The sequence below is a fragment of the Scyliorhinus torazame genome, chromosome 17 (genome assembly GCF_047496885.1).
Source record: "Scyliorhinus torazame isolate Kashiwa2021f chromosome 17, sScyTor2.1, whole genome shotgun sequence".
Classification (NCBI taxonomy): Eukaryota; Metazoa; Chordata; class Chondrichthyes; order Carcharhiniformes; family Scyliorhinidae; genus Scyliorhinus; species Scyliorhinus torazame.
Window position 1 is genome coordinate 90,737,610 of NC_092723.1, and position 22,680 is coordinate 90,760,289.

Here is a 22,680-nt window from a genome sequence, read left to right on the forward strand (position 1 = left end):
TGTGGTTGGTCTTGAGAGCGCGGATGGCATTGCGTTGTGCTTGGGTGACGTTCGGGGCTGTCTTGTGAATGCGACTGATGAATCTGGCATTGACGCGACTCCTGACGGCTTGAGCATACATGTCGAGTCTAAGGCTGCGGCAACCGAAGAGGAAAGAGTCGAATTGGACCCCTCCGGAAGACCGCTGCCTTAGACTCGACATGAATGCTCAAGCCGTCAGGAGTAGCGTCAATGCCAGATTCATCAGTCGCATTCACAAGACAGCCCCGAACGTCACCCAAGCACAACGCAATGCCATCCGCGCTCTCAAGACCAACCACAGCATCGTCATCAAACCAGCAGACAAAGGGGGGGCCACTGGCGTACTGAACAGAGCGGACTACTGCAAAGAAGTATACCGACAACTGAACAACCAAGAACATTACAGACAGTTACCCGCAGATCCGACCAAGGAACACATCCGCCAACTTAACAGACTGATCAAGACCTTGGATCCAGATCTTCAGAGCACCCTACGTGCTCTCATCCCACGTACTCCCCACATTGGAGATCTCTACTGCCTGCCGAAAATACATAAGGCCAACACACCAGGCCGCCCTATCGTTTCAGGCAATGGGACCCTGTGTGAGAACCTCTCTGGCTACATCGAGGGCATCTTGAAACCCATCGTACAAGGTACACCCAGCTTCTGTCGCGACACGACGGACTTCCTACAGAAACTCAGCACCCATGGACCAGTTGAACCAGGAACATTCCTCGTCACAATGGACATCTCGGCACTCTACAGCAGCATCCCCCATGACGACGGCATTGCTGCAACAGCCTCAGTACTCAACACCGACAACTGCCAATCTCCAGACGCAATTCTGCAACTCATCCGCTTCATTCTGGATCTCAACGTCTTCACCTTCGACAACAAGTTCTTCATCCAGACGCACGGAACAGCCATGGGGACCAAATTCGCACCCCAATACGCCAACATCTTCATGCACAAGTTTGAACAGGACCTACTCACCACACAGGACCTTCAACCGATGTTATACACCAGATACATCGATGACATTTTTTTCCTTTGGACCCACGGCGAAGAATCACTGAAACGACTACACGATGACATTAATAAGTTCCATCCAACCATCAGACTCACCATGGACTACTCTCCAAAATCAGTTGCATTCTTGGACACACTCGTCTCCATCAAGGACGGTCACCTCAGCACTTCGCTTTACCGCAAACCTACGGATAACCTCATGATGCTCCACTTCTCCAGCTTTCACCCTAAACACATTAAAGAAGCCATCCCCTATGGACAAGCGCTCCGTATACACAGGATCTGCTCAGACGAGGAGGAGCGTAACAGACATCTACAGACGTTGAAAGATGCCCTCGTACGAACGGGGTATGGCACTCGACTCATCGATCGACAGTTCCAACGCGCCACAGCAAAAAACCGGACCGACCTCCTCAGAAGACAAACATGGGACACAACCGACAGAATACCCTTCGTCGTCCAGTACTTCCCCGGAGCGGAGAAACTACGTCATCTTCTTCACAGCCTTCAACACGTCATTGATGACGATGAACATCTTGCCAAGGTCATCCCCACACCCCCACTAATTGCCTTCAAACAACCGCGCAACCTCAAACGAACCATTGTTTGCAGCAAACTACCCAGTCTTCAGAACAGTGACCACGACACCACACAACCCTGTCATGGCAATCTCTGCAAGACGTGCCAGATCATCGACATGGATACCACTATTACACGTGAGAACACCACCCACCAGGTACGCGGTACATACTCATGCGACTCGGCCAACGTTGTCTACCTCATACGCTGCAGGAAAGGATGTCCCGAAGCGTGGTACATTGGCGAGACCATGCAGACGCTGCAACAACGAATGAACGGACATCGCGCAACAATCACCAGGCAGGAATGTTCCCTTCCAGTCGGGGAACACTTCAGCAGTCAAGGGCATTCAGCCTCTGATCCCCGGGTAAACGTTCTCCAAGGCGGCCTTCAGGACCCGCGACAACGCAGAATCGCCGAGCAGAAACTTATAGCCAAGTTCCGCACACATGAGTGCGGCCTCAACCGGGACCTGGGATTCATGTTGCATTACATTCATCCCCCACCATCTGGCCTGCGAAATCCTACCAACTGTCCTGGCTTGGTACAATTCACACCTCTTTAACATGGGGTTACCCCATCTCTGGATCTGGAAAGATTTAATCACCTGCTAATGCTCACATTCCAAGCATTGTTTGGCATCTTTGAATTTGTCTATATATATGTTTCTGGAACAGACCTCTTCATTCACCTGAGGAAGGAGCAGCGCTCCGAAAGCTAGTGACATCGAAACAAACCTGTTGGACTTTAACCTGGTGTTGTAAGACTTCGTACTGTGCTCATATAAACATATCATGGTGCAATCACACACACACACTGATGGAAAGATCAACGGACCAATCAACACACACACCACATCACAGCCAATCTCTAGTGAGAGCACATGCACTATAAAACAGGGAACACCACAGTTCCCGCTCATTCCAGCAGGACATAGCTCAGAGCACAGAGCTCACAGCAGGCCAGACATACACCATGTGCTGAGTACCTCTCTAAGATAGTGTTAGGGCTGGGTCCCCAGGTTAACGGGTAAAGTACGAACCACAGCCATGCGTTATCAAGAGTAATAAAACAGAGTTGTACCATCTACAACCGTGTTGGTTCGTTTGTATAGCAGAACACCCAACACAACATAGTACCAGGATTGGAACCCAGCAACTGTGAGACCTACCTGCACACCTTCAGAGATCCGCCATCCTGCGCCATGGAGACCATCAGCCCGCTGCAGCTGCTCCAAATCGCTGGAAACCTCGGCGTCAACTGGAAGCTGTTTAAACAGCGCTTCCAGCTCTTCCTAGAAAGGGAGAATGCATCGGACACCAGGAAGATCGCCCTCCTACTCTCCACGGCAGGGCAACACGCCATCCACATCTACAACTCCCTGGTATTCGCGGAAGGTGAGGACAAGACGAAGTACAAGACGGTCCTTCTAAAACTTGAGCAACACTTCAGTGTCGTAGTGAATGAGAGCTTCGAGAGGTACCTCGTCCAGCAGCGCCTGCAGGGTAAGGATGAGCCTTTTCAATCTTTTCTGACACACCTCCCTATCCTCGCGCAGTCATGCGGCTACGAGGCCACCTCCGATTCCATGATTCAGGACCAGATAGTTTTTGGGGGCACCTCGGGCACCCTACGCCAGCAGCTCCTCAAAATCAAGAGCCTTACCCTAGCCACCGCCATCGAAACCTGCGTCCTCCACGAAAATGCGACCAGCCGTTACTCTCAATTCCAGGCGGCCGAATCGGCACAGCAGGGGTCCTACGAGGCCGAGCGGGTCCAGTCGATCGAGTTCCTCCCGGCCCGCAGCCCGGACGAGGGCGGCCATTTTGCGCGCTTTCCGCGGCCTCCTGCGTTTGTACGCACCAAAAGAGACGTCGACGCAGAGGGACGTGATGCACAGGCGCGCTCTAAGCAGGACCGAACTGCGCATGTGCGGTGGCACAACGAACGCCATGACATCACGACGTGCGGCAACTGTGGATCCGCACATTTAAAGCGGCAATGTCCAGCAAAAAATCGACAGTGCCTCCACTGTGGCAAGATGGGCCACTACGCTGCCTGCTGTCGAGCAGCTCAACCTGCCAACGCTCCCCAATTCCACCAGCCTCGCAGGGACGTGCGGGCCATTCAGCCTCCATACACCGAGTCATACCCTGACGATGTACAGACCAGTGATACCGACGACCGGGAAGCATTCCGCGTTGTGGTAATTGACAGAAATCGGATGTCCCCAAGTAGGACCCACCAGCCGATGCCAGTGCACAGCGTTCATCCGGGTGATGAATGGTTCCGCGGCCTCCCGCGCTTGTACGCGCCAAAAGAGACGTCGACGCAGATGGACGTGACGCGCAGGCGCACTCTACGCAGGACCGAACTGCGCATGCGCGGTGGCGCAACGAACGCCATGATTTCACAACGTCAACGTAAGGGTCAACCAATCACCAATCACATTCCGTTTAGACACTGCTGCCTCCGCCAATCTCATTGCATGGTCAGCCTTCTACGCCTTGAAGGTCAAACCACCGATTCGGCCATCCCGCTGTCAGTTGGTCGATTACAACGGTAATATTATCCCGGCCATGGGATCCTGCCAGCTCGAGGTTACACACAATGCATACACAGCCACACTGTCCTTTGAGATAGTTGGATCCTTGAAGGACTCCCTGCTAGGCGCACAGGCATGCAAGGTTCTCCACCTCGTTCAGCGGGTACACACTCTGTCTCCAGAAGGCACGTCCAATTTCCCGGATGCAGACTTTAGGGCACAGCTCCACTCGCTCCTCGCCCACAACCAGGAGGCATTTGAGGGCATGGACACACTGCCCTACACTTACAGAATACGGCTCAAATCGGACGCCACCCCGGTCATTCACGCACCTCGTAGAGTCCCAGCACCACTCAAGGACCGCCTCAAGCAGCAGCTGCAGGATCTGCAGGACCAAGCAGTGCTTTCCCGGGTCACGGAGCCCACGCCATGGGTCAGCTCCATGGTGTGCGTAAAAAAGCCCCCTGGCGAACTCCGGATCTGCATCGACCCGAAAGACCTGAACAATAACATCATGAGGGAACACTACCCCATAACCAAACGGGAAGAGATCACGCGCGAGATGGCCCGGGCTAAAATTTTTATCAAGCTTGATGCCTCAAAGGGTTTTGGGCAGATTCAGCTGGATCAGTCCAGCAGGAAGCTGTGCACCTTCAACACTCCCTTTGGCAGGTACTGCTACAATAGGATGCTGTTTGGCATCATCTCGGCATCCGAGGTGTTTCATCGAATCATGGAACAGATGATGGAGGGCATCGAATGGGTGCGCGTCTATGTTGACGACGTCATCATCTGGCCCACCACACCACAGGAGCACATCAGTCATCTCCAGCGCGTCTTTGCTCGGATACGAGAACACGGCCTGCGCCTCAACCGAGCCAAGTGTTCTTTTGGCCAAACTGAGCTAAAGTTTCTGGGGGACCACATATCCCGGTCAGGGGTGCGTCCGGATGCAGACAAAGTGACAGCAATTACAGCCATGCCACAGCCGGCAGACAAGAAGGCAGTGTTACGCTTTCTCGGGATGGTTAACTTCCTGGGGAAGTTTATTCCCAACCTAGCCTCCCACACAACGGCTCTTCGCCACCTGGTGAAGAAGACTACGGAGTTCCAGTGGCTGCCCGCACACCAGAAGGAATGGGAGGAGCTCAAGATCAAGCTCACCACAGCCCCGGTATTGGCATTCTTCGACACTGCTCGAGATACCAAGATCGCGACTGATGCCAGCCAGATCGGTATTGGGGCGGTACTCCTGCAACGGGACTCCTGCATCATGGGCCCCGGTCGTCTATGCCTCGCGGGCCATGACCCCCACAGAACAGCGCTATGCGCAGATTGAGAAGGAGTGCCTAGGTTTGTTAACCGGCATAGATAAATTCCATGACTATGTGTATGATCTCCCTCAGTTCACTGTGGAGACCGACCATCGCCCCCTGGTCGGCATCATACAAAAGGACCTTATTGAGATGACACCTCGCCTCCAGCGCATTCTGCTCAAGCTCCGGAGGTACGACTTCCAACTGGTCTACACCCCGGGAAAGGACCTCATCATCACGGATGCCCTGTCCAGAGCAGTGAGCACACCGCCCGAATCGGGGGGGGGTTCGTCTGTCAGGTCGAAGCGCATGTGGCCTTCACATCAGCCAATCTGCCAGCTAATGATGCAAGTCTGGCCCGTATTCGCCGTGAGACTGCGGCTGACCCCCTTCTACAACGTGTGATGCGCTACATGACGGAAGGATGGCTCAAAGGACAGTGCCCACAATTCTACAATGTCCAGGACGACCTGGCCGTCATTGACGGTGTCCTCCTAAAGTTGGACTGGATTGTGATCCCACACAGCATGCACAGGCTGGTCCTCGAACAATTACACGAAGGCCATCTCGGGGTTGAAAAGTGCAGATGGAGGGCCCAAGAAGCTGTGTACTGGCCGGGCATCAGCGACGACATCGCCAACATGGTGCTCAACTGTCCCACCTGCCAAAGGTTTCAGCTGGCGCAACCCCCTGAGACGCTTCAGCCCCATGAGTTGGTAATGTCCCCCTGGGCGAAGGTGGGTGTGGACCTTTTTCATGCGCTCAGCAGGGACTACGTCATCATAATTGATTATTTTTCAAATTATCCGGAGGTCATACGCCTGCATGGCTTGAGATCATCAGCTGTAATCATAGCATGTAATCATCCGCTTACCGTCATGTCGGACAATGGGCCCTGTTTTGCGAGCCAAGAATGGTCTTCTTTTGCCACTTCGTATGGCTTCACACACGTGACGTCCAGCCCTCTGCATCCCTAGTCAAATGGCAAGGCGGAAAAGGGTGTCCATATCGTGAAGCGGCTCCTCTGCAAGGCTGCTGATGCCGGATCTGACTTCTGTTTAGCCCTGCTGGCCTATCGCTCGGCCCCACTGTCCACGGGCCTCTCACCAGCCCAGCTGTTGATGGGTCGCCCCCTCAGGACCACTGTACCGTCCAGTCATGTTCCTAAACCCGACCATGCTCCAGTACTGCAAAGGATGCGACAGCAGCGTGCTCAGCAGAAGGTGGCACATGACACTCGGGCAACTGATCTTCCTGCCCTGGCGCCTGGAGACAACGTCCGCATACACCTACCAGAGGGTGGCTGGTCGACAACTGACGAAGTTCACCGCCGCGTGGCTCCCCGCTCGTTCCTGGTTCGCATGCCTGATGGCTCCATTCGCCGGCGTAATCAGCTCTCGCTACGTGATCATGTACCGGTGCTCGCTTCCGCGCTCGCTACGTGATCATGCACTGGTGCCACACCCTCCTGTTGTCCCTGATTTCGACTTTGTGGAGCTTCCTGCCACTATGCCTATTCCTCTATCGCCAGTGGCCAGGCCCATTCCTCAGCCGGTGGATCCTGACCCATCCTTGAGGCGGTCAACCCGAATTCGTTGCCCACCTACTAGGCTGGACTTATGAGCCTGTTTGCACATTGGACTCATTGAATTGTTATGCAACTATGTTAATGTGTTTCTCTCTTTGTCGTTTCAGGAGTTCTCTTTCGATATTTGATGATTGCACTTGTTCAGTTTGTGGTACAACCTCGTTGCTATGTTGCACCTGACACCTTCCTATGTATATAGTTTAGCCTCATGTACATGTTGTAGATATTGCACACACATATTCAGCTGCACTCAGTACACACCAATATTTATTACCATATAGGCACATATTCTTGTAAAAAGGGGGGATGTCATGATATTCATATAAACATATCATGGTGCAATCACACACACACACTGATGGACAGATCAACGGACTAATCAACACACACGCAACATCACAGCCAATCACCAGTGAGAGCACACGCACTCTGAAACAGGGAACACCACAGTTCCCGCTCATTCCAGCAGGAGATAGCTCAGAGCACAGAGCTCACAGCATGCCACTCAGACATACACCATGTGCTGAGTGCCTCTCTAAGATAGTGTTAGGGCTGGGTCCACAGGTTAACGGGTAAAGTACGAACCACAGCCATGAGTTAACAGATGTTGTTGTCAAGAGTAATAAAACAGAGTTGTACCATCTACAACCGTGTTGGTTAATTTGTATAGCGGAACACCCAACACGACAGAACTGGGAGGATAAAACAGCGAGACTGAGAGTGGAGTCGGGAGGATAAAAGAGCGTGTAAAAGAGCAAGAGTGAAAACGGAGCCGGGAGGATAAGTGAGACGGAGAGCGGAGTTGGTTTGATAAAAGACCGTCAGAAAGAGTGAGACTGGGAGGATAAAACAGCATGTGAGAGCCGTGCCGGGAGGATAAAAGAGCTTGAAAATGAAAGCGGAGCCAGGAGGATTAAAGAGCGAAATAGAAGAACCATAGGAATTCTATGGTTCTTCTATTCTGTTCTAAATAAGAGTGTGAGAAAGAGTGAGGCTGAGAGCGGGGCCGAGAGGATAAAAGAGCGAGTGAAAAAGCGAGTGAGCGCAGAGACGGGAGGATAAAACAGTTTGAAAATGAGAGCGGAGCCGGGAGGATGTAAGAGAGAATGAGAGTGGAACTGGGAGGACAAAAGAGCGAGATTGACAGCGGAGTTGGGAGGATTGATTGCGTACAGTTCTGGTCACCGCATTATAGGAAGGACGTGGAGGCTTTGGAACGGGTGCAGAGGAGATTTACCAGGATGTTGCCTGGTATGGAGGGAAAATCTTATGAGGAAAGGCTGATGGACTTGAGGTTGTTTTCGTTAGAGAGAAGGTTAAGAGGAGACTTAATAGAGGCATACAAAATGATCAGGGGGTTAGATAGGGTGGACAGTGAGATCCTTCTCCCGCGGATGGAAATGGCTAGCACGAGGGGACATAGCCTTAAACTGAAGGGTAATAGATATAGGACAGAGGTCAGAGGTAGGTTCTTTACGCAAAGAGTAGTGAGGCCGTGGAATGCCCTACCTGCTACAGTAGTGAACTCGCCAACATTGAGGGCATTTAAAAGTTTATTGGATAAACATATGGATGATAATGGCATAGTGTAGGTTAGATGGCTTTTGTTTCGGTGCAACATCGTGGGCCGAAGGGCCTGTACTGCGCTGTATTGTTCTATGTTCTATAAAAGAGCATGAGAAAGAGTGAGACTGAGAGTGGAGCCTGGAGGTGACAAGACCCTGAGAAAGAGTGAGCCAGGAGGATAAAAGAGCGAAACTGAGAGCAAAGTCCGGAGGTTAAAAGAGCATGTGAAATAGTGAGATTGAAAACGGAGCTGGGGGGATAAAAGCTGGGAGTCTTTGAAAGAGCGAGACTGAGAGAAGAGCCATGGAGATAAAGAGCGAGACTGAAAGCAGGAACTGTGAGAATAAAAGAAAAAGAGCGAGAGTGAAAACAGAGCCAGGAGGATAAAAGAATGTGACTGAGAGCGAGGTCGGGAGGATACAAGAGTGTGTGAAAGAGCGAGAGTGAAAATAGAGCCAGGAGGATAAAAGAGTGAGACTGAGAGTGGAGGTGGGAAATAAAAGAGCGTTTGAAAGAGTGAAACTGGATGGGTAAGGGACAGTTAGGAGATTGGAGATGGAGATCAGATGGCAGTCGCCGCCAAGGGGCGGATCAAGCGAGGTGTGGAACACGGGCTAGGAGCTGGCCGAGGAAAGGTCATGGTTGACTGACAGGGGAGGGGGCAAAAGCCCCCCCGACCAGACTGGTTACATGGAATGTTCGTGGACTGAATGGGCCGGTTAAGAGAGCTGGTGTGTTCGCACACCTGAGACAGTTAAAAGCGGACGTGGCTATGTTACAGGAGACACACTTGAAGCTGGGAGACCAAATTAGATTAAAGTTTGGTCGGGCAAGTGTTTCATTCAGGGGTGGACTTTAAAAAAAGGGGGGGTGGCTATCCTGATTAATAAAAAGGTGACATTCGAGGTGAGGAGGATAGAGGTAGACCCCGGGAGGCAGATTTATTATGGTTAGCGGGAAGCTAGAGGGAATGGCAGTGGTGCTGGTGAATATATATGCCCCAAATTGGGATGATGTCGCGTTTATCACTAAGATGCTGGGGAAGATCCCAGACCTTGACTCGCACCGGCTAATCATGGGGGGTGACTTTAATACGGTCCTGGACCCGAGGTTGGACCGGTCGAGTGCTAGGTCGGGGAAGCTATCAGCAATGGCAAAGGAACTGCGGGGGTTCATCCGGGAGGGGTGGATCCGTGGAGATTTGAGAGACCAAGGAACAGGCAATATTCATTCTACTCCCATGTACATTAGGCGTGCTCCAGGATAGATTTCTTCGTGCTGGAGAAAACACTGCTAGCAGGGGTTGAGGACACTGAGTACTCAGCAATTGTGGTCTCAGATCATCCACCACACTGGATAGGCCTACAGGCAGACACGGGAATGTCCCAGCGCCCACAGGGCTGTTAGCGGATGACGAGATCTGTGAGCGAGTGAGAGGCCATTCGGGGGTTCATAAATATCAATGACACAGGAGAGACTGCAGCTGGGGTGGTTTGGGAGGCACTGAAAGCGGTCATTAGAGGGGAATTTATTTCGATTCGAGCCCACAGGGATAAAACTGAGCGGTCGGAGCTGGACAGGTTGGTAAGAGAAATCTTACAGGTGGACAGGAGATACTCGGAGTCTCCAAATGAGGAGCTCCTGAAGGAGCGTCAGCGACTTCAAATGGAGTTTGGGCTCCTTTCCACAGGAAAGGCGGAGGGTCAGCTGAGGAGAGTAAAAGGGGCAATATACGAGCATAGGGAGAAAACTAGGAGGATGCTGGCACATCAGCTGAGGAAACAAGAGGCAGCGAGAGAAAGAGGGAAAATAAAGGATTTGAGGGGAAAGAAGGTGACGGACCCGGGGGCGGTGAATGACGTGTTCCGGGAATTTTATAGCCAGCTATACGAGTCGGAACCCCCGGATGGGGAGGAGGGCCTGAATCAATTCCTGGGGAGGCTAGAGTTCCCGAAGGTAAATGAGAAGCTTGAGGAAACCCGATTGGGTTTGGGGAGGTGATAGATGGACTGGGGGCGATGCAATTGGGTAAAGTCCCAGGACCTGATGGGTTCCCAGTGGAATTTTATAAGAAGTTCTCTGGGTTACTGGGGCCGCTCCTGGTTAAGGCTTTCAACGAGTCCAAGGAGCTGTCCCCAGCGTTATCACAGGCATCAATTTCTCTCATCCTGAAGCGAGCCAAGGATCTCGGAGAGCTGTGGATCGTACAGGCCAATTTTCCTCTTGAATGTAGATGCCAAATTATTGGCAAAGATCCTGGCCACTCAAATAGAGGATTGTGTCCCGGAGATAATTGGGGAGGATCAGACGGGATTTATAAAGGGTAGGCACCTGACATCCAACATTAGACGGCTTTTTAATGTAATTATGATGCCAGCGGAGGGGCGCGAGGCTGAGGTGGTAGTTGCCATGGACGCGGAGAAGGCTTTCGACCGAGTAGAGTGGAAGTATCTATGGGATATTTGAGGCAGGTTTGGGTTTGGACAGGGATATGTGTAGTGGGTCCGGCTACTGTACCAGGCAAATGTAAGAACTAACCGAGTTCAGTCAGAATAATTTAGTCCTTGTCGGGGGACAAGGCAGGAATGCCCGCTCTCCCCATTACAGTTTGCCATGGCTATAGAACCCTGAGCAATGGCTCTGAGAACATTGAATACCTGGAGGGGAATAATGAGAGGTGGGGGTGGAACACAGGGTCTCTCTCTATGCGGACAATTTGCTGCTTTATATCACGAACCCGGTGGGGGGAGATGACCGAAATCATGGAGGTATTAGGAGAATTTGGGCGATTTTCAGGCTATAAGTTAAACATGGGAAAAAGCGAGATGTTCGTGATTCAGGCATGGGGGCAGGAAAGGAGGCTGAAGGAACTACCTTTTAAAGTGGTTGGGAAGAGTTTTACGTATCTAGGGATTCAAGTGGCCAAGGATTGGGGGCAGCTTCACAAGTTAAATTTGGGCAAAGCAGTGGATCAAATGAGAAGGGATTTTTGTAAATGGGATATGCTCCCACTGACGCTGGCGGGGAGGGTTCAGATGGTGAAGATGACTGTCCTTCCGAGACTGCTTTTCTTTTTTCAGTGTCTCCCGATTTTTGTCCCAAAGGCTTTTTTCAGAACTATGAATGTGGCGATATCGAGGTTTATATGGGTGGGTAAATCTGCAAGAGTAAAGAGGGCACTCATGGAACGGGCCCGCGGGGAAGCGGGATTGGCCTGGATTTGCCTGGATTGAACTCCATCTGCCATTTCTCTGCCCAACTCTCCAATCTATCTATATTTTGCTGTATTCTCTGACAGCCCTCCTCGCTATCTGCAACTCCACCAATCTTAGTATCATCTGCAAACTTGCTAATCAGACCACCGATACCTTTGTCCAGATCATTTATGTATATCACAAACAACAGTGGTCCGAGCACGGATCCCTGTGGAACACCACTAGTCACCTTTCTCCATTTTGAGATACTCCCTTCCACCACTACGCTCTGTCTCCTGTTGCCCAGCCAGTTCTTTATCCATCTAGCTAGTACACCCTGAACCCCATACGACTTCACTTTTTCCATCAACCTGCCATGGGAAACTTTATCAAACGCCTTACTGATGTCCATGTATATGACATCTACAGCCTTTCCCTCATCAATTAACGTTGTCACTTCCTCAAAGAATTCTATTAGGTTTCTAAGACATGACCTTCCCTGCACAAAACCATGGTGCCTATCACTGATAAGTCTATTTTCTTCCAAATGTGAATAGATCCTATCCCTCAGTATCTTCTCCAACAGTTTGCCTACCACTGACGTCAAGCTCACAGGTCTATAATTCCCTGGATTATCCCTGCTACCCTTCTTAAACAAAGGGGACAACATTAGCAATTCAACATTAGGTTGGTAATGGATCCCAAGAAAAGGAATTTGTGGAATGCCTAAGAGATGGGGTTTTTCGAGCAGCTTGTGACAGAGCCTACTAGGAAACAGGCAATTCTGGATTTAGTGATGTGTAATGAGGCAGACCTGATTAGGGAACTTAAGGTGAAGGAACTAGGGAGCAGTGACCACAATATGATAGAATTTACCCTGCAGTTTGAGAGGGAGGAGCTGCAATCAGATGTAACGGTATTGCAATTAAATAAGGGTAACTACAAAGACATGAGGGAGGAGCTGGCCAGAGTTGATTCAACTTGTGCCCCCTTGTAATTGTCATTTCCGCCCTGGGAAAAAGCCTCCAACTGTCCACCCTATCTATACCTCTAATAATTTTATAAATTTCTATCAGGTCGCCCTTCAGCCTCCGTCTCCCTAGGGAGAATAATCCCAGTTTATTCAATCTCTCCTCATAGCTAATACCCTCCATACCAGGCAACATCCTGGTAAACCTTTTCTGTACTATCTCCAAAGCCTCCACATCCTTCTGGTAGTGCGGTGACCAGAATTGGACACAGTATTCCAAATGTGGCCTAACCAAAGTTCTGTATAACTGTAACATAATTTTTGAACTTTTATACTTGATACCCTGTCCTGTGAAGGCAAGCATGCCATATGCTTTCTTTACCACCATTTCCACCTATGCTGCCACTTTTAAGGATCTGTGGATCTGCATGTCCATATCTCTCTGTGTCTCTATGCTACTGATGGTTCTGCCATTTATTTTATAGCTCCCACCTGAATTGGATCTCCCAAAATGCATCACCTCGCATTTGTCCGGGTTAACTTCCATCTGCCATTTGTCTGCCCAATTTTGCAACCTATCTATATCCTGTTGTATTCTCTGACAATCTTCATCACTATCCGCAACTCGTGCAATCTTAGTATCATCTGCAAACTTGCTAATCAGCCCTGCTACGTTTTCTTCCAAGTCATTTATATATATTATAAAGGTCCCTGTGGAACACCAATAGTTACAGACCTCCATTCGGAAAAAACACCCTTCCACTGCTACCCTCTGTCTTCTATGGCCAAACCAGTTCTGGATCCATCCAGCTAATTCACCCCTGACCCCATGTGATCTAATCTTTTTCACCAACCTGCCATGATGGACCTTATCAAATGCTTTACTAAAGTCCATGGAGACAACCCTTAGCTCTGAATCATTTTTGTCACCTCTTCAAAAAATTCAATTAACTTAGTGAGACATGACCTCCCTCATAAAAAACCATGCTGCCTGTCGCTAATAAGGTCATTCACTTCCAAATGTGCATAGATCCTATCTCTGAGAATCTTTTCCAACAATTTCACTATCACTGACGTCAAGCTCACTGGCCTATAATTACCCGGATTATCCTTGCAACCCTTCTTAAATAATGGTATGACATTGGCCATCCTCTAATCCTCTGGGATCTCACCTGTGGCCAATGAGGACACAAAGATTTCTGTCAGAGGCCCAGCGATTTCATCTCTTGTCTCCCTCAGAAATCTGGGATAAATCCCATTGGCCCTGGGGATTTGTCTACCTTAATGCTTTTTAACACACCAAACACTTCCTCCCTCGTAATAACGACCTGTTTTAAAGTGTTTACACATTCCTCTGAGACACCACCAATCAACATGTCCCTCTCCTTTGTGAATACCGATGCAAAATACTCATTATGGACCTCACCTACTTCCTCTGGTTCTACACATAATTTCCCTCCTTTGTCCTTGAGTGGACCAACTTTTTCTCTAGCTACCCTCTTGTTCCTAATGTACGTATAAAATGCCTTGGGATTCTCCTTAATCCTGTCTGCCAAGGACATTTCGTGACCCTTTTTGCCCTCCTAACTCCCTGCTTGAGCTCTTTTCTACTTTCCCTGTATTCCTCAAGTGCTTTATCTGTTTTTAGTTGCGTGTACCTCACATATGCATCTTTTTTTTTGACAATATTCTCAATTTCCCTGGTCATCCATGGTTCCGGAATCCTGCCTTTCCTGTCCTTCCTTTTTACCAACAGGAGGCCTGCCCTGCACTCCCATCAACTGCTCCTTAAAATACCCCACATTCCAAATGTGGATTTACCCTCAAACAGCCTCTCCCAAACAACAGCCTCCAAATCCTGCCTAATCTGGTTGAGTTAGCTTTCCTCAAATTTAGGAGGTAGAGTTGCGCTAATAACAGTTGCGCTAGGGCCTCAGCTGTTCAAATTATACTTTAATGATTTGGACGAGAGAACTAAATGTATTCTTTCCAAAATTTCAGATGATTTAAAGTTGGGTGAGAGAGTGAGCTGTGAAGAGGATGCAGAGATGCTTCAGCAGGATTTGGACAGGCTGAGTGTGTGGGCACATGCATGGCAGATGCAGTATAATATGGATAATTGTGAGGTTACCCACTTTGGTAGCAAAAATAAGAAGGCAGATTATTATTTGAGTGGGTGTAAATTGAGAGAGCTGGATACTCAGTGAGACCTTGGTGTCCTCATGCATCAGTCACTGAAAGTAAAAGTACAGGTACAACAGGCAGGAAAGAAGGCAAATTATATGTTGCCCTTCATAGCGAGAGGATTTAAATATAGGAAGAGGGATGTTTTACTGCAATTGTATATGGCATTCGTGAGGACAGACCTGAAGTATTGTGTGGAGCTTTGGTGTACTTATCTGAGGAAGGTTGCTCTTGCTATGGGGGAAATGCAGCGAAGATTTACCAGGCTGATTCCTGGGATGGCGCGACTGTCATATGAGGAGAGATTAAGTCGGTTAGGATTATGTTAATTGGAATTTAGAGAGTGCTAACTTGTCCCTTAATGTCCAAAGGTTCGATCGGGTCATGGTGATGCGGCGGGGTTGTGGGCCTTGGTAGGTGTAGACTTGATGGGCCGAATAGCCTATAGGGATTCTATGATTCTATGGTCTCGATGAAACCTTCAATATACTTCAAGGATTCAACAGGGTAGATGAAGGTAACATGTTTCCCTTGGTTGGGGTAGCAATTTCTAAATAAGGTGGATGCCTCTTAGGAACAAGATGAGGAGAAATATCTACTCAGAGGGCTGTAAATCTTTGGAATTCTCTACCCCTGAGGGATGGCGAAGATCAGTCAGTGAGTATGTTTAAATCAGAAATTGATAGATATCTGATTAATAATAACCTGAAGGATTATGGGGATAGTGGGTGTGAAAGGCATCAAAGTGTTCGATAAGGCATGATTGTATTAACTGGCGGACCATGCTTGATGGGCTGAAGGGCCTCATCCTGTTCTTATATTCCTAGCCAGGAATCGGGGTCAGGGTGAAAGTCCGGGATCGGGATGAGAGTAAGAGTGAGAGTCAGAGTAGGTGTGTGGGTTGGGGGTTGGGGTGAGGAATCAAGTTGTGGGTCGATCGTGTGTGTGGGTGAGGGTGGTGGGAGAGGATTGAATGCCATGGTAGGGTGGGGTGAAGGTCAGTGTGAGGGTCCGGGTGAGGGTTGGAAATTGAGGTTAGGTCAAAGGTCTGCCTGCAAGTGGGAGTCAGGTGAGATGCAGAGTTTGGATTGAGGGTGAGCCTGGGGTTGGAGTTGGATTGGGAGTTGGAGGTCAGTATGCAAGTAGGAGGTGAGGCTGCCGGTCAGGTGATGGTGAGGGTGGGCTTGGGAGTCATAGAGGGTATTGAGAATTGAACTTGCTGTGTGTCTCTCCGCAGCACTATGAACAGTCGGATGAAATGAATCAGTTGTCGGACATGTTGAATGTGGTTTTCACTGGACTCTTCGCGCTGGAAATGGTTTTTAAACTCTGTGCTTTCAAAGCTAAAGTAAGTGTGACCCTAACTGAAGTGAATTAATGGGCTACAGGCACATAAAGCACATTGTGGCAATTACTGTGCAATCGAACCATAGCAAAGTTACGATGCAGAAAACTTTCCCATCATGTCTGCACTGGCTAAAAATGAGAAAAATTCCACTTTCCAGCATCTGGTCTGTAGCATTGCAGGTTACAGCACTTTAGCTGTAGATCCAGGTACCTTTTAACTGAGTTGATCGTTTCAACCTTAACCAGGCAGTGAATTCCAGATGCCCATCACCCTCTGGGTGAAAAATATTTTCCTTATGTCCCCTCTAATTCTTCTATCAATCCCCCTGGTAATCGATCCCTCCACTAGGGGAAATAAGTCTTCCTGTCTACCCTATCTAGGCCCACAATAATTTTGAATGTTTCCATTAGGTCACCCTTCTACGTCTGCGGATGCACCACCATAACTCCAGCTACCGCATGAGCTCCTAAACCCAGAGCTCAAGGTTCTGCAGCTGGTGACACATCCTGCACATGTGGTCGCCGAGGACACCAGGAGCACCCAAGGCTTCCCACATGTTGCATAGTACGAGACATGCAATGTCTATTTACTACAATGTCGGTTGCCATGGGAATGTCGCTTACTGTGGGAATGCCAGAACCTGAGCTGTGGTTTGGTGACTTACTGCCTAATGTCATCCGCTGCTTCGTCACCTGATCACACTGCAACCAATTGGAGACAAAACACAGGGTGCTGGAACTCAGCTCCTTCCAGTGATTGGACACTGGGGAGTCCGCTCACCCATTGCCACTCAGTGATTGGATGTTTTTTGTGGGATCTCCAGACATGCGACTCTTCATGTCGTTTGTGCTGCTGCTTCAATAACATTTAAAGGGACGAGCGCTGTGACCACTCTTAAAGGAGCAGAGTGCTGAAACATCTCTTAAAGGAGTGAGTGCTGTGAACTCTCTTAAAGGAGCAGAGCACTGTAAACTCTCTTCAAGGAGCGAGTGCTGCAAACTCTCTTCAAAGAGCAACTGCTGTCCTCTCTTTTTATTTAATATTTACACTTTGTTCCTTTTTGGTACTCGCCCTCCACCACCCCACCATCCTTCTGAGGAACATGTGCTGTGACCTTTCTTAAAGGATAGTGAATTGTTATTTCCTTTGAAATTCTCCAGCTTTAAACTTGGGATTGGTGAAAACGTCTTTAACTACTTGTATCTCTGTCACTCACTGAATGGGTAACAGCAGCAGAGCCTGATACAACAGGCTGGGGTAGGGACCTCGCCAAGTAACTCGTTTCAAGTGACACAGAGATGCAAGTTTCTCCTGTGAGGGGCAAGGGGGTCTGCTTTGATTGCTGCTGGTGTTCATTGTGGTTTTTCCCTTGTATGTCTGCTCAGAGGTGGCCTGTTATTGGTGAGTAATAGACTGTGTCTCATTGTTGCTCTCTCACCCTCAGTGGTCAGTCCCCTGTTACTCCCTCACTCTCACAGTGGTCAGTCCCCTGTTAACCCCTCACTCTCATAGTGGTCAGTCCCCAGTTACCCCCTCACTCTCACAGTGGTCAGTCCCCTGTTACCCCCTCACCCTCACAGTGGTCAGTCCCCTGTTACACTCTCACAGTGGTCAGTCCCCTGTTACATAGAACATAGAACATAGAACGATACAGCGCAGTACAGGCTCTTCGGCCCACGTTGTTGCACTGACATGGGAAGTCAAAAAACAAAAGCCATCTAACCTACACTATGCCATTATCATCCATATGCTTATCCAATAAACTTTTAAATGCCCTCAATGTTGGCGAGTTCACTACTGTTGCAGGTAGGGCATTCCACGGCCTCACCACTCTTTGCGTAAAGAACCTACCTCTGACCTCTGTCCTATATCTATTACCCCTCAGTTTAAGGCTATGTCCCCTCGTGCTAGCCATTTCCATCCGCGGGAGAAGGATCTCACTGTCCACCCTATCTAACCCCCTGAACATTTTGTATGCCTCTATTAAGTCTCCTCTTAACCTTCTTCTCTCCAACGAAAACAACCTCAAGTCCATCAGCCTTTCCTCATAAGATTTTCCCTCCATACCAGGCAACATCCTGGTAAATCTCCTCTGCACCCGCTCCAAAGCCTCCACGTCCTTCCTATAATGCGGTGACTAGAACTGTACGCAATACTCCAAATGCGGCCGTACCAGAGTTCTGTACAGCTGCAACATGACCTCCCGACTCCGGAACTCAATCCCTCTACCAATAAAGGCCAACACTCCATAGGCCTTCTTCACAACCCTATCAACCTGGGTGGCAACTTTCAGGGATCTATGTACATGGACACCGAGATCCCTCTGCTCATCCACACTTCCAAGAACTTTACCATTAGCCAAATATTCCGCATTCCTGTTATTCCTTCCAAAGTGAATCACCTCACACTTCTCTACATTAAACTCCATTTGCCACCTCTCAGCCCAGCTCTGCAGCTTATCTATGTCCCTCTGTAACCTGCAACATCCTTCCGCACTGTCGACAACACCACCGACTTTAGTGTCGTCTGCAAATTTACTCACCCACCCTTCTGCGCCCTCCTCTAGGTCATTTATAAAAATGACAAACAGTTACACTCTCACTCTCACAGTGGTCAGTTCCCTGTTACTCCCTCGCTCTCACAGTGGTCAGTTCCCTGTGTGGTAGTCACCACTAGTGGTATATCGTGTGTATTACGGCACTGCCCGTATATTACTGGTACAACGGTAAATCCCTGCCTGCTGGCTCCGCCCAGCAGGCAGGGATTTACCGTTGTACCAGTAATAAAAGGGTGTGCTCTCTTGCGCTGCAGCCATTCTGGTTCCAGCTACAGGAGGCACAACATCTTGTTCAATAAAGCCTCGATTGTTCCACCATTCTCGTCTCGTGGTAATTGACGGTACATCAAGATTTTAAAAGATGGATCTCCTCATCAAGCCTCATCGCCTGCAGCTGAGCCCTCAAGCAGACAATGCCACATCCACCTTCGACCACTGGCTAGCCTGCTTCGAAGGCTACCTCAGAGCAGCCGCCGAAGAACCCTCGGACTCGCAGAAGCTCCAAATCCTCTACACACGGGTGAGCCCTGATATTTTTCCCCTCATCCGGGATGCGCCCACCTACTCCGAAGCGATGACGCCCCTGAATGGACATTACATTAAACCGGTGAATCAAGTGTACGCCAGGCACCTCCTGGCCACGAGACAGCAACTCCCGGGGGAGATTCTGAACGATTTCTGGCAGGCCCTGCAGATCCTTGGTAGGAACTGTGACTGCCAGACAGTTTTGACAGTCCAACACACCGAACTTTTAATTAGAGACGCTTACGTTACGGGCATGAAGTCTACGGATGTCCGCCAGTGGCTACTGGAAGAGGGTACGCTTGATCTAGCCAGCTCGCTAATTCATTAGAAGTGGCCTCCCGTAACGTGCAGTCCTATGCCCCGACCGCGCAGCACCCTCGTGGGCATTATGGGCCCCACCAGCTGCCGACTCCAGCTCACCGCAAGCTTGCGCCGCGTGGCAGCCAGCCAACTCTGGTGGGCCCAAGTGTTATTTTGCGGACAAAACAAACACCCCGGGCAGCGCTGCCCGGCGCGGAGAGTGACCTGCAACTGGTGTGGGAAGAAAGGGCACTTTGTTTCCGTTTGCCAGGCCCGGTCAGTCGCTGTTTCCAGGCCTGGCATTTCTACACCCCCCATGTGCGACCCAGGGGCGCCGCCATCTTCCCTTCCGCAAGCCACGTGCGGCCCGTGGGCGCCACCATCTTGGGCGCCATTTTGGACCGCGCCTCAGGACCTCTGGTCGTCTGACCGTTCACCGCCACTTCCGCCACCGCTGATCAGCCCGGCACCTCCCCAGCACCTTCCGCAGCTCGCCTCCATCACCCTGGATCAGTCTCAACCTCGCGACCGCTACGAAGACGGTGAAGATCAATGGGCACAAGACGACCTGCCTCTTTGACTCCGGGAGCACAGAGGGTTTCATCCACCCTACTACGGTAAGGCGCTGCTCCCTCTCGGTACACCCCGTCACCCAGAAAATCTCCCTGGCCTCCGGATCCCATTCTGTTGAAATCCGGGGATACTGTATCACGGCCCTCACCGTCCAGGGCATAGAGTTCAGCAACTTCTGGGTCTACGTCCTCCCCCACCTCTGCGCTGCCCTGTTGCTCGGCCTCGATTTTCAGTGCCATCTCCAAAGCCTGACTTTAAAATTCGGCGAACCCCTACCCACCTTCACCGTCTGCGGCCTCACGACCTTTAAGGTTGATCCACCTTCCCTGTTTGAGAACCTCACCCCGGACTGCAAACCCGTCGCCACCAGGAGCAGACAGTACAGTGCCCAGGTCAGGACCTTCATCAGGTCGGAGGTCCAACGGCTCCTGCGGGAGGGGCTCATTGAGGTCAGCAATAGCCCCTGGAGAGCTCAAGTAGTGGTAGTGAAGACTGGGGAGAAGCACAGGATGGTCATTGACTGCAGTCAGACCATCAATCGGTACACGCAGCTCGACGCATACCCCCTCCCACGCACATCTGACATGGTCAATCAGATTGCGCAGTATCGCGTCTTTTCCACAGTAGACTTGAAGTCCGCCTACTACCAGCTCCCATCTGCCCGGAGGACCGTCAATACACTGCGTTCGAAGAAGATGGCCACCTCTGTCACTTCCTTAGGGTTCCCTTCGGCGTCACTAATGGGATCTCGGTCTTCCAGCGAGAGATGGACCGAATGGTTGACCGGTACGGACTGCGGGCCACCTTCCCGTACCTAAATAACGTCAACATCTGAGGCCACGATCAGCAGGACCAAGATGCAAACCTCCAAAAATTCCTCCATTCCTCCAAACTCCTTAACCTCACCAATAAGGAGAAATGCGTGTTCCGCACCAACCGCTTAGTCATCCTCGGCTACGTAGTGGAAAATGGAGTCTAGAGCCCAACCCCGACTGCATGCCCCCCCTCCTGGAACTCCCTCTCCCCCGCTGCCCCAAGGCCCTGAAACGATGTCTGGGGTTTTTCTCCTATTACGCCCAGTGGGTCCCTAGTTATGCAGACAAGGCCCGCCCACTGATTAAGTCCACAGTTTTTCCCCTGATGGCTGTGGCCCGCCAGGCCTTTAACCACATCAAGGCACAATCACCAAGGCCACGATGCACGCGGTCGACGAGTCCCTCCCCTTTCAGATCGGTCGTAGCTCTGGTCGCCACCCTCAACCAGGCGGGCAGACCCGTGGCCTTCTTTTTCCGCACCCTCCATGCCTCCGAAATTCGGCACTCCTCTGTCGAAAAGGAGGCCCAAGCCATTGTGGAAGCTGTGCGACATTGGAGGCATTACCTGGCCGGTAGGAGAGTCACTCTCCTCACTGACCAACGGTCGGTTGCCTTCATGTTTAATAATACACAGCGGGGAAAGATCAAAAATGACAAGACCTTGAGGTGGAGGATCGAGCTCTCCACCTATAATTGTGAGATTTTGTATCGCCAGCGCTCAACGAGCCGCCTGATGCCCTATGTGCCAGCGCACAAGTAGACCGACTCCGGGCTCTCCACTATGACCTCTGCCACACGGGGGTCACCCGGTTCTTCCATTTTGTCAAGGCCCGCAACCTGCCCTACTCCGTTGAGGAGGTCAGGACCGTCACCAGAGACTGCCAAGTCTGCGCAGAGTACAAGCCGCACTTCTACCGGCCAGATAGTGCGCACCTGGTGAAGGCCTCCCGCCCCTTTGAACGCCTCAGCGTGGACTTCAAAGAGCTCCACCGACCGCAACGTGTACTTCCTCAACGTGATTGACGAGTACTCCCGGTTCCCTTTCGCCATCCCGTGCCCCGACATGACTTCTGCCACGGTAATCAAAGCCCTGCACAGCATCTTCACTCTGTTCGGTTTCCCCACCTACATCCACAGCGATCGGGGATCCTCTTTCATGAGCGATGAGCTGCGTCAGTTTCTGCTCAGCAAGGGCATCGCCTCGAGCAGGATGACCAGCTACAACCCCCTGAGAAACGGGCAGGTGGAGAGGGAGAACGGAACGGTCTGGAAGGCTGTCCTGCTGGCCTTGCAGTCTAAAGATCTCCCGGTCTCCCGCTGGCAGGAGGTCCTCCCCGATGAGCTCCACTCCATCCGGTGACTCCTCTGCACCGTGACTAACGAGACCCCTCACGAACATGTGTTTGCCTTCCCCAGGAAGTCCACCTCCGGGGTCTCGCTCCCAACATGGCTGACAATTCCTGGACCCGTCTTCCTCCGGAAGCATGTGCGGAGCCACAAATCGGACCCCTTGGTCGAAAGAGTCCACCTCCTACATGCAAACCCGCAGTACGCCTACGTGGCACACCC

The 22,680-nt window shown here is 50.7% G+C and overlaps 1 protein-coding gene across 12 annotated transcripts in view; it reads left to right on the top strand.

Moving 5' to 3' along the window:
* Positions 1–22,680, top strand: part of LOC140393996 (voltage-dependent L-type calcium channel subunit alpha-1S-like) — an 804,045-nt gene that overhangs the window by 471,715 nt on the left and 309,650 nt on the right. For all 12 annotated transcript variants that reach the window (XM_072480735.1, XM_072480727.1, XM_072480737.1 and 9 more), the window contains one exon: positions 16,231–16,341. In XM_072480735.1, coding sequence (XP_072336836.1) covers positions 16,231–16,341 — 111 coding nt within the window. The remainder of the gene's footprint in view (positions 1–16,230; positions 16,342–22,680) is intronic.